Source organism: Hippocampus zosterae, chromosome 10, assembly GCF_025434085.1.
Source record: "Hippocampus zosterae strain Florida chromosome 10, ASM2543408v3, whole genome shotgun sequence".
NCBI classification, from domain to species: domain Eukaryota; kingdom Metazoa; phylum Chordata; class Actinopteri; order Syngnathiformes; family Syngnathidae; genus Hippocampus; species Hippocampus zosterae.
The window spans coordinates 16227276-16239598 of record NC_067460.1 but is presented as its reverse complement, the minus strand read 5'-3'; the positions used below and the strand labels follow the sequence as shown (position 1 = coordinate 16239598).

Here is a 12323-nt window from a genome sequence, read left to right as displayed (position 1 = left end):
GATGACGTCCCTGTCTAGTTTGCAGCCGCCTTTGAAATTTGAACTGCTGTAGGTTGTTTAGGAAAATCGAAATAGGAAATGACTATATAAATTTCATCCAAGTTATACTATGAGGTCAAACGTTCTAATTTAAAATGTCATATCGTGGGAGGGCAAAAATAATTTGAAAAAGATGAAATATTCAATATTGTTGTCACCCCCCCTCCCCCATGACTTTTCTTCAGACTTTATAATGACCTCATTGCTTTCAATTGATGGCTCCCCGTTTTCTCTTTCTACAATTATGATTTTGGGCCCACACATTATGACTACAGTTTTTGTAGAATTGGCTTTACCTTTTGACTATTGTAAAATGAACTTTCCCCTCATACCCAATTGTCATACATCCCAGTGTGATGATCACACCTATTTATTTTATAAATCCACCCGCCGCTCCCTTATGGATTTTCCCAATACTGTATTAGCTTTGTAAAATTGTTGTTCAGAAACTCAGGTTAATAGTCCACTTTCATATCTGGGATGTTACAACTACCTGCATGTGTGTGTGTGTGTGTGAGAGAGAGAGAGGGAGAGAGAGAAGATGAAATAATCACATTAATATGAAAAAAGGACAAACAAGACTGGAAATTATAATTTATTTTATTGTGTGTAAAAGTGTGTAAATGACCGTGTTTACTCTATGTATGTGTGTGTCACTGGGATGTGGCCATGATGCTCGACACGCCTGTGCAAAAAGAAGACAGAAAGAGGATTTTTTAGTGATGTTTAGAGAACAAAAAGATAGACATCTCCTCATGTTGTGGTACTGACTCTCAAAGTCGATCTTCTCAACGATGTTCTTGGGCTTGACACTCTCCTCTTGGTTGAAGACAAAGATCTGTCCATCCTCCGTCTCTGTCCAGTTATACTTGTTCATCCACACCTTGACCTGTGTGTCTACAATGTGACACATGCGTACCAAAACCAAAGTGTTGACGTGGTTATCTGACTTACTACTAACAGTGGCTATTTGACCTACAAGCAGAGGTGGGAGTAAGTCACATTGCGCAAGTGTCAAGTGGGAAAGAAAAAAAAATCAGGCAAGTCTAATTTTAAGCAAGTTGAGTCAAGTCATGACATTGTTGTAAGTGAAGTCATACAATCTTGCTCAGTCAGAATATTTATTGCAGTGTTAAAAACATTTTTCACTGATCATAACACAAAAAAGTAAATTTAGAACTCAAAATGGGAACACAAAAACGTGAGTGAGCAAGTGAGAGAGAGAGAGCACGAGCTGACAAATAATGAGAAACCTAGATGTTTTAAAGAGAATGTCTTATCAAGTCATTGAGTTCAAGTCAAAGTCAAGTTTTCAAGAGTTTTTGCTTGCAACTCAAGTCGCCCAAAAAAAAAAGAAAAAAAAATCAGCGACTTAAGTTGACTCAAGTACAAGTCATACGACTCGAAAGACCCCCCCTCCCCAATCTCTGCTGAAAAGTGCCCCAATTTAAGTTTGTTTGTTTTTAGCGATTAGCCAAGGCAGGTTCATTTTTGGGGGGCTTTTTAATGCAAGTTTGCGACTTGGAAATTTAAAAAATCACAAGTTGGGGGCACCCGTAAAGTCAAAAAGTACCACTCACTCACTGTACTTGGATTGAACTTACCCAATGGGTCTCCCAACATTTCGGCCAACAGGCGGCGCTCTATCGTCTGGTAGGTGATGCCCACCACATGGCAAATGACTGCACAACAAACACACTTCATTTGCATTGTCAAATCATCATGTTTTAATTTGCCGATTATTTGACACAATTTGTGATGGTATTTTCAGACATTATTCAATGAAAACTGTACTTTTTATTTTGTAAAAAATAGGATCTGACTTACATAATTTTAATATTTATGTATATTCTTGCTCACCTTTTTGAGTGTGGTGTTCAGGTTTGATTATACAAATAACTTCCAACTTTATTCTCTTATATTTATGACTTTATTTGTATGAAAAAATTCCTTATTTTCATTCTTTTAAACAAATAAACATAGCTGAAAATCACCTTTTCAATGTAAGAATTATGCCGTTGTCCCACATAATATTAGAAATTACTCTACTTGAACTATTAACCATTTAGTCTTCCCCACTTAATATATAATAGAGGCACAACAATTAATCAATAAATTAGATTTTTGATCATTGATTAAACCTGTAGTTTTTAATTTTTAAAAAATCTGCAGTTCCTCAGAAATACAGCTTTGCAACAGTGAATATTCTCTAGGTTGTCCTCCATGATAGGAGACTGATAATCTTTGTGTTGAATCAAAATAAAACAGTTTTACTTTGGAAAGCAATGATAAATCCTTTTGTCGATTTAAGTTACATTACGGACTAAACCAACAAATGAATCAGAACTGTTTACGGCACTTTTAATTTGCAATAATGCCCCATTGTTGAATTAAACGATGGAAATTAAAACGTTTAATTCTTCAGGTTCATTAATTAATCAACAAAATAATCAACCGATTAACCGCAATTATGAACGTAATCGTTAGTTGGATCTTGAATATATAATAATGTGCATAATAACACATTTTTATGACATTCAATATTAAGTTTATAGGATATTCAAATTAGTGTCATAAAAATGTTTTTTTTAAATGTTCAAATTCTGCATTTGTATTTTGTATTCATCACCAGTACTTTTAGAAACTCACACTTGCGGACCGAGTCTTCAAAGCCAGTAATTCCATCGATGAGCTCCCGGTTCTCCTCAAGACTTGACTGTGAGGAACAGAAAAAAGCTTTTAGTCACGTTATAATTTTTTCTTAAAAAAATAAAATAATAAAACCAGCAGCCGTGTGTGTGCACGTTACCCAGAAGCTCTGGAAGTGGCAAGTTTCCAGCAGGTTTCCCAGGTAGAGGATCTGCCTGATGGGGCGCTCCTCTTGCTGCGACACTGTAGTCAAGGAAATGGACCCCCCAACCCAACTTTTGTGACGAGGACACAATATCGGGAATATTATTTTTCTTAACCCCCAAAATCCCACTACATACGATTGTCGACAGAATTCCTGCATTTGTTTTGTAGATAGATTCAACTTCATCCTCATTGTTATTTTGAGTGAGGTTGTAAGGGCACATCAAAGTAAACGTCACCCAAAAAAAATCACTTTTAAAAATATCCCAGAAATTTCCAAACAAATTCGTGGAAGGTTGTAGGGACACGCGCAGGTATAGCTTCTTATTTTCCGACTAATTTAGGGCATTCTTTTTTGGTGAAAAATTATTGGGAGATTTTATAAATACAATGACAAAAATATACATGGGTCTTTCAAAAATAGTTGGTTATATTGGTCATGTCCACTACATTTTGCAGTATCATAAAGTAATATATATTTAATAGTTTTCAGTTAACAGAGTATAATGTCAGTGATGGTCTAATTATATCAAAGTGTTTTTGTACAAATCCAAGTAAATCTTTGTAAGGTTGAAAAAGCATGTAAGGTAACTTAAAATCTCAGTTTCAGACTACTAGTGAAAGAGGTTGTCAGTAACCATAATGGCAGTTAACTACGAATGAGCCAATTAACTTTTGCATTTAATCCTACTAAATTCATAATTTTTGTACAAAATCATAAATAAATGTGCATTGTGAGTCCTTGTTGTTAAAAAAAAAGCCCAAACATTTCATTTTCCTACAAAGAGTTTCAACTTTTGTACAAATTGCATCTCTGCAACACCTCGTTCCAGAGCTTTAGTCGAGTACTGTCATGAAAAATAAAGTTTAATATTTGTATAAAAAGGTTACTGAAATTTCACAAAAGTGCATGAACCGGTCAAACAAAATCGTAACTCGTACCAAGAGGATACGTGTGTCTGGTCGATCATGCACTTGCATAGCGTGAAATCCGTGTGGGGCAAGTTGGTAAGTGCCTTGAGCAGGATTTGGGAAGTCACATTGGTCTGAAAGTAGGCTGGGTTGAACTGGTACCTTGCGGAAACCACATGACATTGTGATGCCGTTACAAAATTACACGTTATCAATTTGGAACTCACAGCTTCAGAATGGCCAGGTTGGCCTCCAGGTCGTATGCGTTTTCTCGGGCTTGCGTCTCCACATAACGCTCCAACGTGGACAAGTTTTCTGGGTTGTATCTGACATTTGACGGAACAGTGGAAATAATTACAAATCTTCAATAATAACGTGAAAGCGTCATAAGGGCTAATCACTTAATGAAAAATTTTGTAGTAGAATTATTTGGAAATCATTAAAAAATACAACGTCCCCAAAATGTGTCGGTTTTGTACAATTAAAAAGTATTTTAGCTCAAAATACGCTAATTCCCAAGTCAGTAAATGTGTTTAATTAAATTAATAAGCATAAGAACGCAGCTAGCACAAAAACAATGTATACAGAGGGAGTCCAAACTGAACATCGATTTGACGACAATGTCCAGAAAACCTGAGTGCAAGAAAAACATTCGAGAACAATTAATATTATTTTAATTAAAAGTGCAACTTGAGACATGTCTGTGATTTTAAAGCCAGTGGGTAGAAAAACGTAGCTAGCATTCCCGTTAGCATGCAGCTACTCTCAATATGGACCGAGCAAACCTTCGTACCTATCGATTCCTCGCAAGAGTTTGGCCACGTTCGCTTTCATCTGCTCGAAAGTCGACGACATTTTCGTCCGAAAGACGAGGAACGCTGAAGCAGCTGGGAGCACGAATTCAAACCCCACACGTGGAGCGAAAACGGACACAGGTGATGTGAAAAGAGAGTCGGAAGGGAAAGAACATCGGGCCGGAAAAGAGACGCCAACAGGGCGGAAATGGAATGCCGAGAGTGGGGAAACAAGTGGTAGGAATCATCGCGCTAGTAACACAAGTAACTTAATGAACTGCGAAAAACTCTCGACACGTATATTATGACAGTGACCTTACTACCACATGGTGATTCAAATATACCAGAGTATAATCACATTTCTCTAACATAAAATGTCGAAAATATATTTTTATTCTTCGATTTTTGTCGAGCTTTCTCGGTTATCATAATGTCCACTAGAGGACAGCAAATACACGAGGCAGCGTTCGTTTTTACGTAAATCGGTTTGTTCCTCATTGTGTTTTCACCCAATATGGGTCATAATATGTTTGTATTTTATGTCTGATATTTCATTTATCTATTTTTCAAATGTTTCTTTTTTTCAAATGTTTGTTCACTTTTGCCGAATGTGTTCCACAATGTTTGTAATTTTTTAACCCCTCCCCCATATTTGTGTTTTTCTTGTTTGTATGTATTTCGAGCAATAGTTCTCATTCTTTTACATATTTTCTCATAGTTGTATATATTTTGTGGATTATATCATATTGTTTTATAATGTGTCTGAGAATATTTTTTAAATCACATAGTATTTTGTATTTTATAATATATGTATTTAAAATGTTTAAATAACTGTATTTGTTACCCTCCCACAATAGTTAGGGTATTTGTCCAATAGTCGTGTGTGTGTGGTTAGGGGAGTCTATTTATTGACTGTGATGTGCAGCGCTTTGTGTAGTGCGATGCAATCGGCAGTTTAATGTGCAGTGGGTGGAATCCAGTGCCATATAGTAAAGCACTCAATGTGATTTTCAGTGGGTGCTGCACTGTGGTATAATGTGATGTGTAGTGTGATGGAATGGTCGAGCCGACAGTTTCACACGTTTTAAACTGATGAAGCTTGATTCTTCTCTTGTATTTGGGGGGGAAAGCAATGCAAACTCAGTCCAAATACATTTTTATTTCAGTTCTAGACCACAAGCTGGTGAGTGGAAAAGTTCATTTTGGTCACAAATCATAAGAAGAGGGAAGCAAGTGGGTAATGTTGACTTTTAATATGCACCAGTGGACAGGAAATACACACACACACACACACACAGACACACACACACACACACATTTGCATTGATACTGCAAATGAGCAGATACGAGAAGGTGCCGAGTGGCTGATAAAGGGGACCAACAAGTGAGCGAGAAACAGGAAGGTGCATTTGGGTGTGTGTGTGCGTACCTCAGCAGCTTCTCGACACCACAAGTTGGAGGCACAGAAAAAGTGGCTGTTCATCAACTCTCACATTGAGTGTATATCTGCGTCATTTGTATTTGCATCCTTGAGTGTATGTGTGCCCGTGAGCAATAATTCAATCGATTGATGGATCTTCAACACCGAGAGGATTTCTCCACCAAGAACCCTCAGGATGACTTTGAGATCCTGCTGAAGGTCGGGTGGGGAACCTATGGTGATGTTTACAAGGTCAGTTGCTAACCTTTAAAATAATACCACAGCATGTAAAGTGTTTTCTTGTTTATGTTTTATTGCAAAATTAACTTACGTATCGATGGATTGGAGGATTTATGCTACTGAATCATGACCCCACTAAATCATTCAAAATGATTTCCCTGTGTAACATTGTATTACTGTGAGCAACATTCCAGTATTTGATTGTTTTTCTCAATAAGAAACATTTGGCCTCTTTGTCGTACCCCTTTTGTTGCTTTGGTGATGCCTCGCAGTAGGAAGTGGTTTAACGAGCGAGAACTGAAAGTATGCGACTGCACCTGAGTCAAAGCACAATCAAAAAGTCGGCTCCCACTTGAAGGCAACGAAGACTGGTTCCTTGTCCACTTTCTGTGCTTTACGCTCTAGCATTGTCCGATTTTACTACTGTCTCATCTTGTCCATGGCCCTTTTTGGTCACTTACCGATAGTCTGTCATTTTAGGATTTTTTTTCTCATGTCATTTGCTCTGACTGCTTTAAAAAAAAATAATAATCATAAACATCAATTTGTCAGTGCCCATAACCATCATTAGTATAAAATATCAGTTTTAGTTTTACCCCATGTGCAGGTTAAAGTAGAATGTCACAAATGAATTTCGTCAGCTAGCTTAATACTAATGCATAGGGCAAAATACCAAAGACAAGCTAACAAAACAAGCGTTGATATTTTGGAGTTATAACCCATTAAGAGATTAAGAGAAATTTCAATGCAAATGTAGACAGAAAATATAAAAATGACCACAGTCATATATTCTTTATCCTTTGCAAAAAAGAACAAATATTACTGGAGCTCAGTTGTGTAGTTCTTCATTCTTTGTTTATATCTATATATATCTAAATCTGTATTACTTTGTACTGCTCACTGGGGTGCACACCAGAATGGTGACGAAATGAACTCATGAATCATGAAATCCATCCTTCCATCCATTTCCAGCAGCTCCTATTTTTTTGTTGTTCTACTTCTTCCTTTCATAACTTTGCTGCTGTGAATCTGGAATTTCTCCATTGCGAGACTAATAAAGGTTTTCTTAATCTTAATCTATTTTCTGATCCTCTTTATCCTCACAAGGGCCACAGGTGGTGCTGGAGCCCATTTGTAGCCGGGGGACACCCTTAACTGGTTGCCAGCTAATCACAGGGCGCACAGACACAACCAACCACCCATGCTCATGCTAGGGACAATTTAGAGTGTTCAATCAGCCTGCCACGCATGCTTTTGGAATGTGGGAGGGAACCGGAGTACCGGAGAAAACCCACGCAGGCCTGGAATCAAGAAATCCTAATTCAGAATCAATTTGCTTCTTTTTAATCATGACATTACTACATATTTTAATAAAGTAGAATCCACTAATGTGGAGTGTTATTTTTGTGACTAAAAAAGTAATATTTTTCATGCTATATTTTTAATATAAAATAAATATTTTAAGAACTACCGGTAATATTAGAAATTGCACAGTCAGACAAAAATCCAAGTCCGTGGGAAGTTTTATGAGTTAAAAGTTAAAAAAATAAGAAAATGAAGCAAGGTGGACACAAATTGCCAGCAAAGAACCCACAAGGTTAACTGGAATTATTAATAATAAAAACTTGTTTATGGTAAAATTTACCAGAATAATACAAATAAATTATGCATGACCTATCCAGTGAGCGTGTTTTATTTGTGTGTGTGTGTCTAGGCACGTAATAAGCAGACCGGGGACCTGGCAGCCATTAAGATTATTAAAACCGAACCAGGTGAGAATGTTATCCCTTTTGCTTTCTTGTAGCTGAGCTTGTTACAAACATTTGTCTGTGTATCGCCAGAGGATGACTTTTCTACCATCCAGCAAGAAATACTCATTGTGAGGAGCTGCAAACATGCCAACATTGTGGCTTATTACGGCAGCTACATACGGTCAGACTACATTTGAATTGAAATTTCCATTGCTTAATGGGTTATAACTACCAAAACATCAATGCTTGTTTTGTTAGCTGGTCTTTGGCATCTTGCCCTATGTATTAGCATTAAGATAGCTGACTAAATTTATTTTTGACTGCCATTCAATTCAAACACTGTCTTTGATGTATTTTTGATTGTTTGATTGACATGAAGGGTGAACAAACTGTGGATCTGCATGGAGTTCTGTGGTGGGGGCTCCCTGCAGGACGCCTACAGCGGTAAATATGACCAATAATCACAACTATGATTTCGTATCAAGATTGACAAATCTGATTTGACAAGAACACACGGAAACTTATTTATTTGTATTTCACAGCGACCGGTCCTCTGTCAGAAGCACAGATTGCGTATGTCTGCCGAGAGATGCTTCAGGTAGTCACACCATGGGTTCTACTTCTATACATAGCGCACGTGTGATCGCTCGAAAAACTGTCGCGTCTTCATTTTCGTGCCAGGGCAAATCGAGTTTACCATTTTTGGACCGTGCGGCGCTACGCTGGGTCAAAGGAGGTTTCTTTTTTAGACCCTTGGCCTACCTGACAATTTGAAGACTGAAAGTAGACTACACTTTAAAAAACAGCTCGCGGCAGGTCTAAATTGTGGTGCAGCAGAGGATACACAGTAACTTAAAATTGGTTGATATAATAGAGATGCAGTCTTAAATATGACAAAAGTGTGCATCAAACTCTCTGAATCATTGTTGAGATCAGTTCATTGGATGAATCATTATTATCATCTTAATTATATATTGTAAAACAGCCCCCTGGGGCGCGGCACAGCTATGCGGGGGCATTCGTATTTCACACGCAGACACGAGCGATCGGAGTGGAAGTGCCTACTTCACAGTGGTGATCACCCTGGTCAATTTTTCATCATTCAGTCAAGATATTGCAGTGCCTTATAAACGTACTTGTACTAGCACCAGACTTGTGTTGGGCATGAAAATCGGGCCCTCTGTGTTTATAATCATCATCATATCAAACATGATCTGAATGATAGGAATACCAAAAACATTGTCGGTGTGTGTGTGTGTGTGTGTGTGTGTGTGCGTGTGTGCATGTGTGTGTGTGTGTGTGTGTGTGTGTGTGTGTGTGTGTGTGACACTAGGGTGTGGACTACCTTCATGTACAGAGGAAAATGCACAGAGATATCAAGGTGAGCACATTAAATCAGATGTAAATATGGTCAAATTTATGTTGCTAACAAAAACCTCATAACTCTCAATTTAGTAAATCATCTCACTGTAAATATCGATGTTATTGTTCAGTCCACATGTGTGGGTGTTATTTTTACAAAGTATCAACCAATCTAAATGGTTGATAATGTCTTGCTCTCCTTTGATAATGCAATGTAATGGTTGCACCAACATGCCATTTTTGGGGTCTACTTAAAAAGTTACTGTTTTGGAGGTGCAATAATGTTGCTAATGAGGTTAATGGTATGTGCAATAGGAATGTTGAATTACATTAAATTTGAGGTCTAAAGATCGGGAAATATGGCGTGAATAATAAAGTCCAATTCAATACCACAGAATACGTCTTTATTTATGAAGCGTTTTCACAATGGCTGCAGCAGCAACAAAGCACTTTGCAAAACATATAACATAAGAGACGTCATGATAACAGCATGCAGTTCCAAAATACACGCCCGCAGTCCGCACCAACACTCCTCTTGAAAGTGAATAGTGAATGTATGGACTATTGGTGTAAATATCGTGTAACAGAATTGTAGACATCATGAATATGATATAAATTGGTGGTAACATTATATGTGTAAAAATGGTTAATTAGTGACATACAAGCATGTAATGCCTGGCGGTCGAGTGGTTAGCGCGTCGACCTCTCAGTGCAGAGGTGCAGGGTTCGATTCTGGCTCCGGCCGTCCTGTGTGGAATTGGCATGTTCTCCCCGTGCCTGCATAGGTTTTCTCCGGGTATTCTGGTTTCCTCACACATTCTAAAAACATGCATGCTTGGTTCTAAATTGTCCGTAGATGGTTGTTTGTCTGTGTGTGCCCTGCGATTGGCTGGCAAGCACTTAATGGTGTACCCCGCCTACTGTCCTAAAATGGCCCTCCTGAGGATAATCAGAGCAGAAAATGGATGGATGGATGGATAAAATAATTAGGTCATATTTAATCTGTATGAACATTACATGTGGTGTTAATATGTTACATTAGAGGTCTATCAAGAGTTAATTGAGAAAACCCTTTGTAATAAGGCCAAGATTATATGGCTATGGAGTCCCGAAGAGTTGTGTCCATAGCACCATCATGTTTACCTTCCAATGTATTTCTCGATAAAGTATTTTTTAAGATCTATTATGGATTGTAAATAATTAAATATGAAGTATCTTACTGTAGAGATGTGTTGATGTATAGAACAATAAATAAATTAAATAAACACCCCCACATATCCTTAGCCCCATGTCATTTTGTTCCTGCCTATGAATATTCATATTGCGACTGTATGTATGATGTTTTCTTCTTCGGTTTTCCCTCCAGGGTGCTAACATCCTCCTCACTGACCATGGCGAGGTGAAGTTGGGTAAGTGGAACATGAAACAACTCATCAACTTGACACAATTGCATTTATGTTTTTGTCTTCTCTGTCATGTAGCCGACTTTGGAATCTCTGCCCAAATCACGGCTACCCTGGCTCGCCGGATGTCCTTCATTGGGACGCCATATTGGTGAGCTCACCTCTTCAGCCAAAAAAATTGTTGATGTCAAAAAGTTGACTGACCATATGATCTATTTACACTCCTGCCCTCAGGATGGCACCAGAGGTGGCAGCGGTGGAAATCAAAGGCGGTTACAACGAGCTGTGTGATATCTGGTCGGTGGGCATCACCGCCATCGAGCTAGCAGAGCTGCAGCCACCCATGTTTGAGCTCCATCCACTCCGGTAATACAAATCATTATCATCATCATCCTAATCACCATCTAATTCTGTTTTCTCTTCCCTAAGTGTCCTGTTTCTTATGTCCAAGAGTGGTTACCAGCCTCCCAGACTGAAGGACAAGGCAAAATGGTAACATTCAATGACATTGTAGAATTCCTGCTTTTCTTGAATGCAACATTAAGCGTCATATCAGGTTGGTTTGATGTCATGATTACAAAATGGTGACTTTACTTATGGACTTCAGTAAGTTAATTGAAATACTTTGTAGATTGAGCTTATTCATGTCCATTGTGACTTTCTTCATTTGGTTGACCCTTTGTGACTTTACTGATGAACTTTTGAAATACACTTTTGTGGCTTTAGTGACAGAATTAAGTGATTTTATTGATGGACTTTACTGAGGGGCAGCATGGTGGACGACTGTTTGACACATCTGCCTCACAGTGCAGAGGGCGGTGGTTCGAATACAGCCTCCAGCCTTTCTGTGTGGAGTTTGCAAGAGTTCCCTGTCTCTGCTTGGGTTTTCTCTGGGTATTCCGGGTAACTCCGTTTTCCTCCCACAATTGTGATTGTGAGTATTAATGGTTGTTGGTTTAAGTGTGCCCTGTAATTACTGGTATAGAGTTCAGGGCATTGATGGGCTTTAACGAATTGAGTTACTTTAATGTTGGACTTTAGTGACTTTTGCTTCAGTGTCATTGTGATATGGTAATGTGGTATGACATTACTAGAAGTTGATGTACGGGTGTGAGGTGCTGTGTTAACTGTGTGCAGGTCGTCCATGTTCTACAACTTTGTGAAGGCTGTGCTGGTGAAGAACCCCAAGAAGAGACCGAGCGCTTCCAAGATGCTCTCAGTCAGTGACATGATCATCACCTGTACCTTGAAACCTGACATTTAACATACTAACCCAAGTTTGAAACAATAGTCCTGGCTTGAAACCGAAATTTGAAAACTGAACTCTGGCTTTAAACCCTGCTATTAAATATAAACCCTGCTTGCAAGTTTAAATCCCTACTATGAGCCCCTCGTTTGCAACCCAAATGAAAGCCCAAACTGTTGTTTGAAACCCCAATTGGAAACCCTGAATCTGTCTTGAGGTGCTGCTTTGAAACTGTAACGTTAGTTGAAACTCCAATTTCAAACCTGAACCCTTGGTTAAAATCCTAACTTGAAAACCTAACCT

The 12323-nt window shown here is 38.4% G+C and overlaps 2 protein-coding genes across 3 annotated transcripts in view; one reads left to right on the top strand and one right to left on the bottom strand.

Moving 5' to 3' along the window:
- Positions 1-621: 621 nt before the first annotated feature.
- On the bottom strand, positions 622-4802 carry eif3k (eukaryotic translation initiation factor 3, subunit K). 2 transcript variants are annotated; one of them, XM_052078225.1, is made up of 8 exons: positions 4598-4802; positions 4032-4130; positions 3846-3966; positions 2849-2926; positions 2689-2755; positions 1644-1721; positions 811-936; positions 622-724 (listed from the first exon to the last, which is right to left on the bottom strand). In XM_052078225.1, exons 1-8 carry the CDS (start codon positions 4657-4659, stop codon positions 693-695), a joined length of 663 nt encoding a protein of 220 aa, XP_051934185.1. In that variant the 5' UTR covers positions 4660-4802; the 3' UTR covers positions 622-692. The 2 variants fall into 2 exon arrangements, with proteins under 2 accessions (XP_051934185.1, XP_051934186.1); XM_052078226.1 differs by having other exon boundaries at positions 2849-2923; positions 4598-4801.
- Positions 4803-5522: 720 nt separating this feature from the next.
- Positions 5523-12323, top strand: part of LOC127608703 (mitogen-activated protein kinase kinase kinase kinase 5-like) — a 55455-nt gene continuing 48654 nt past the window's right edge. The window contains exons 1-11 of the mRNA XM_052077946.1: positions 5523-6270; positions 7973-8030; positions 8100-8190; positions 8389-8453; positions 8552-8607; positions 9343-9390; positions 10738-10780; positions 10853-10925; positions 11009-11140; positions 11204-11266; positions 11912-11993. Of these exons, the coding sequence (XP_051933906.1) occupies positions 6169-6270; positions 7973-8030; positions 8100-8190; positions 8389-8453; positions 8552-8607; positions 9343-9390; positions 10738-10780; positions 10853-10925; positions 11009-11140; positions 11204-11266; positions 11912-11993 (813 nt within the window). The 5' untranslated portion in view covers positions 5523-6168. The remainder of the gene's footprint in view (positions 6271-7972; positions 8031-8099; positions 8191-8388; positions 8454-8551; positions 8608-9342; positions 9391-10737; positions 10781-10852; positions 10926-11008; positions 11141-11203; positions 11267-11911; positions 11994-12323) is intronic.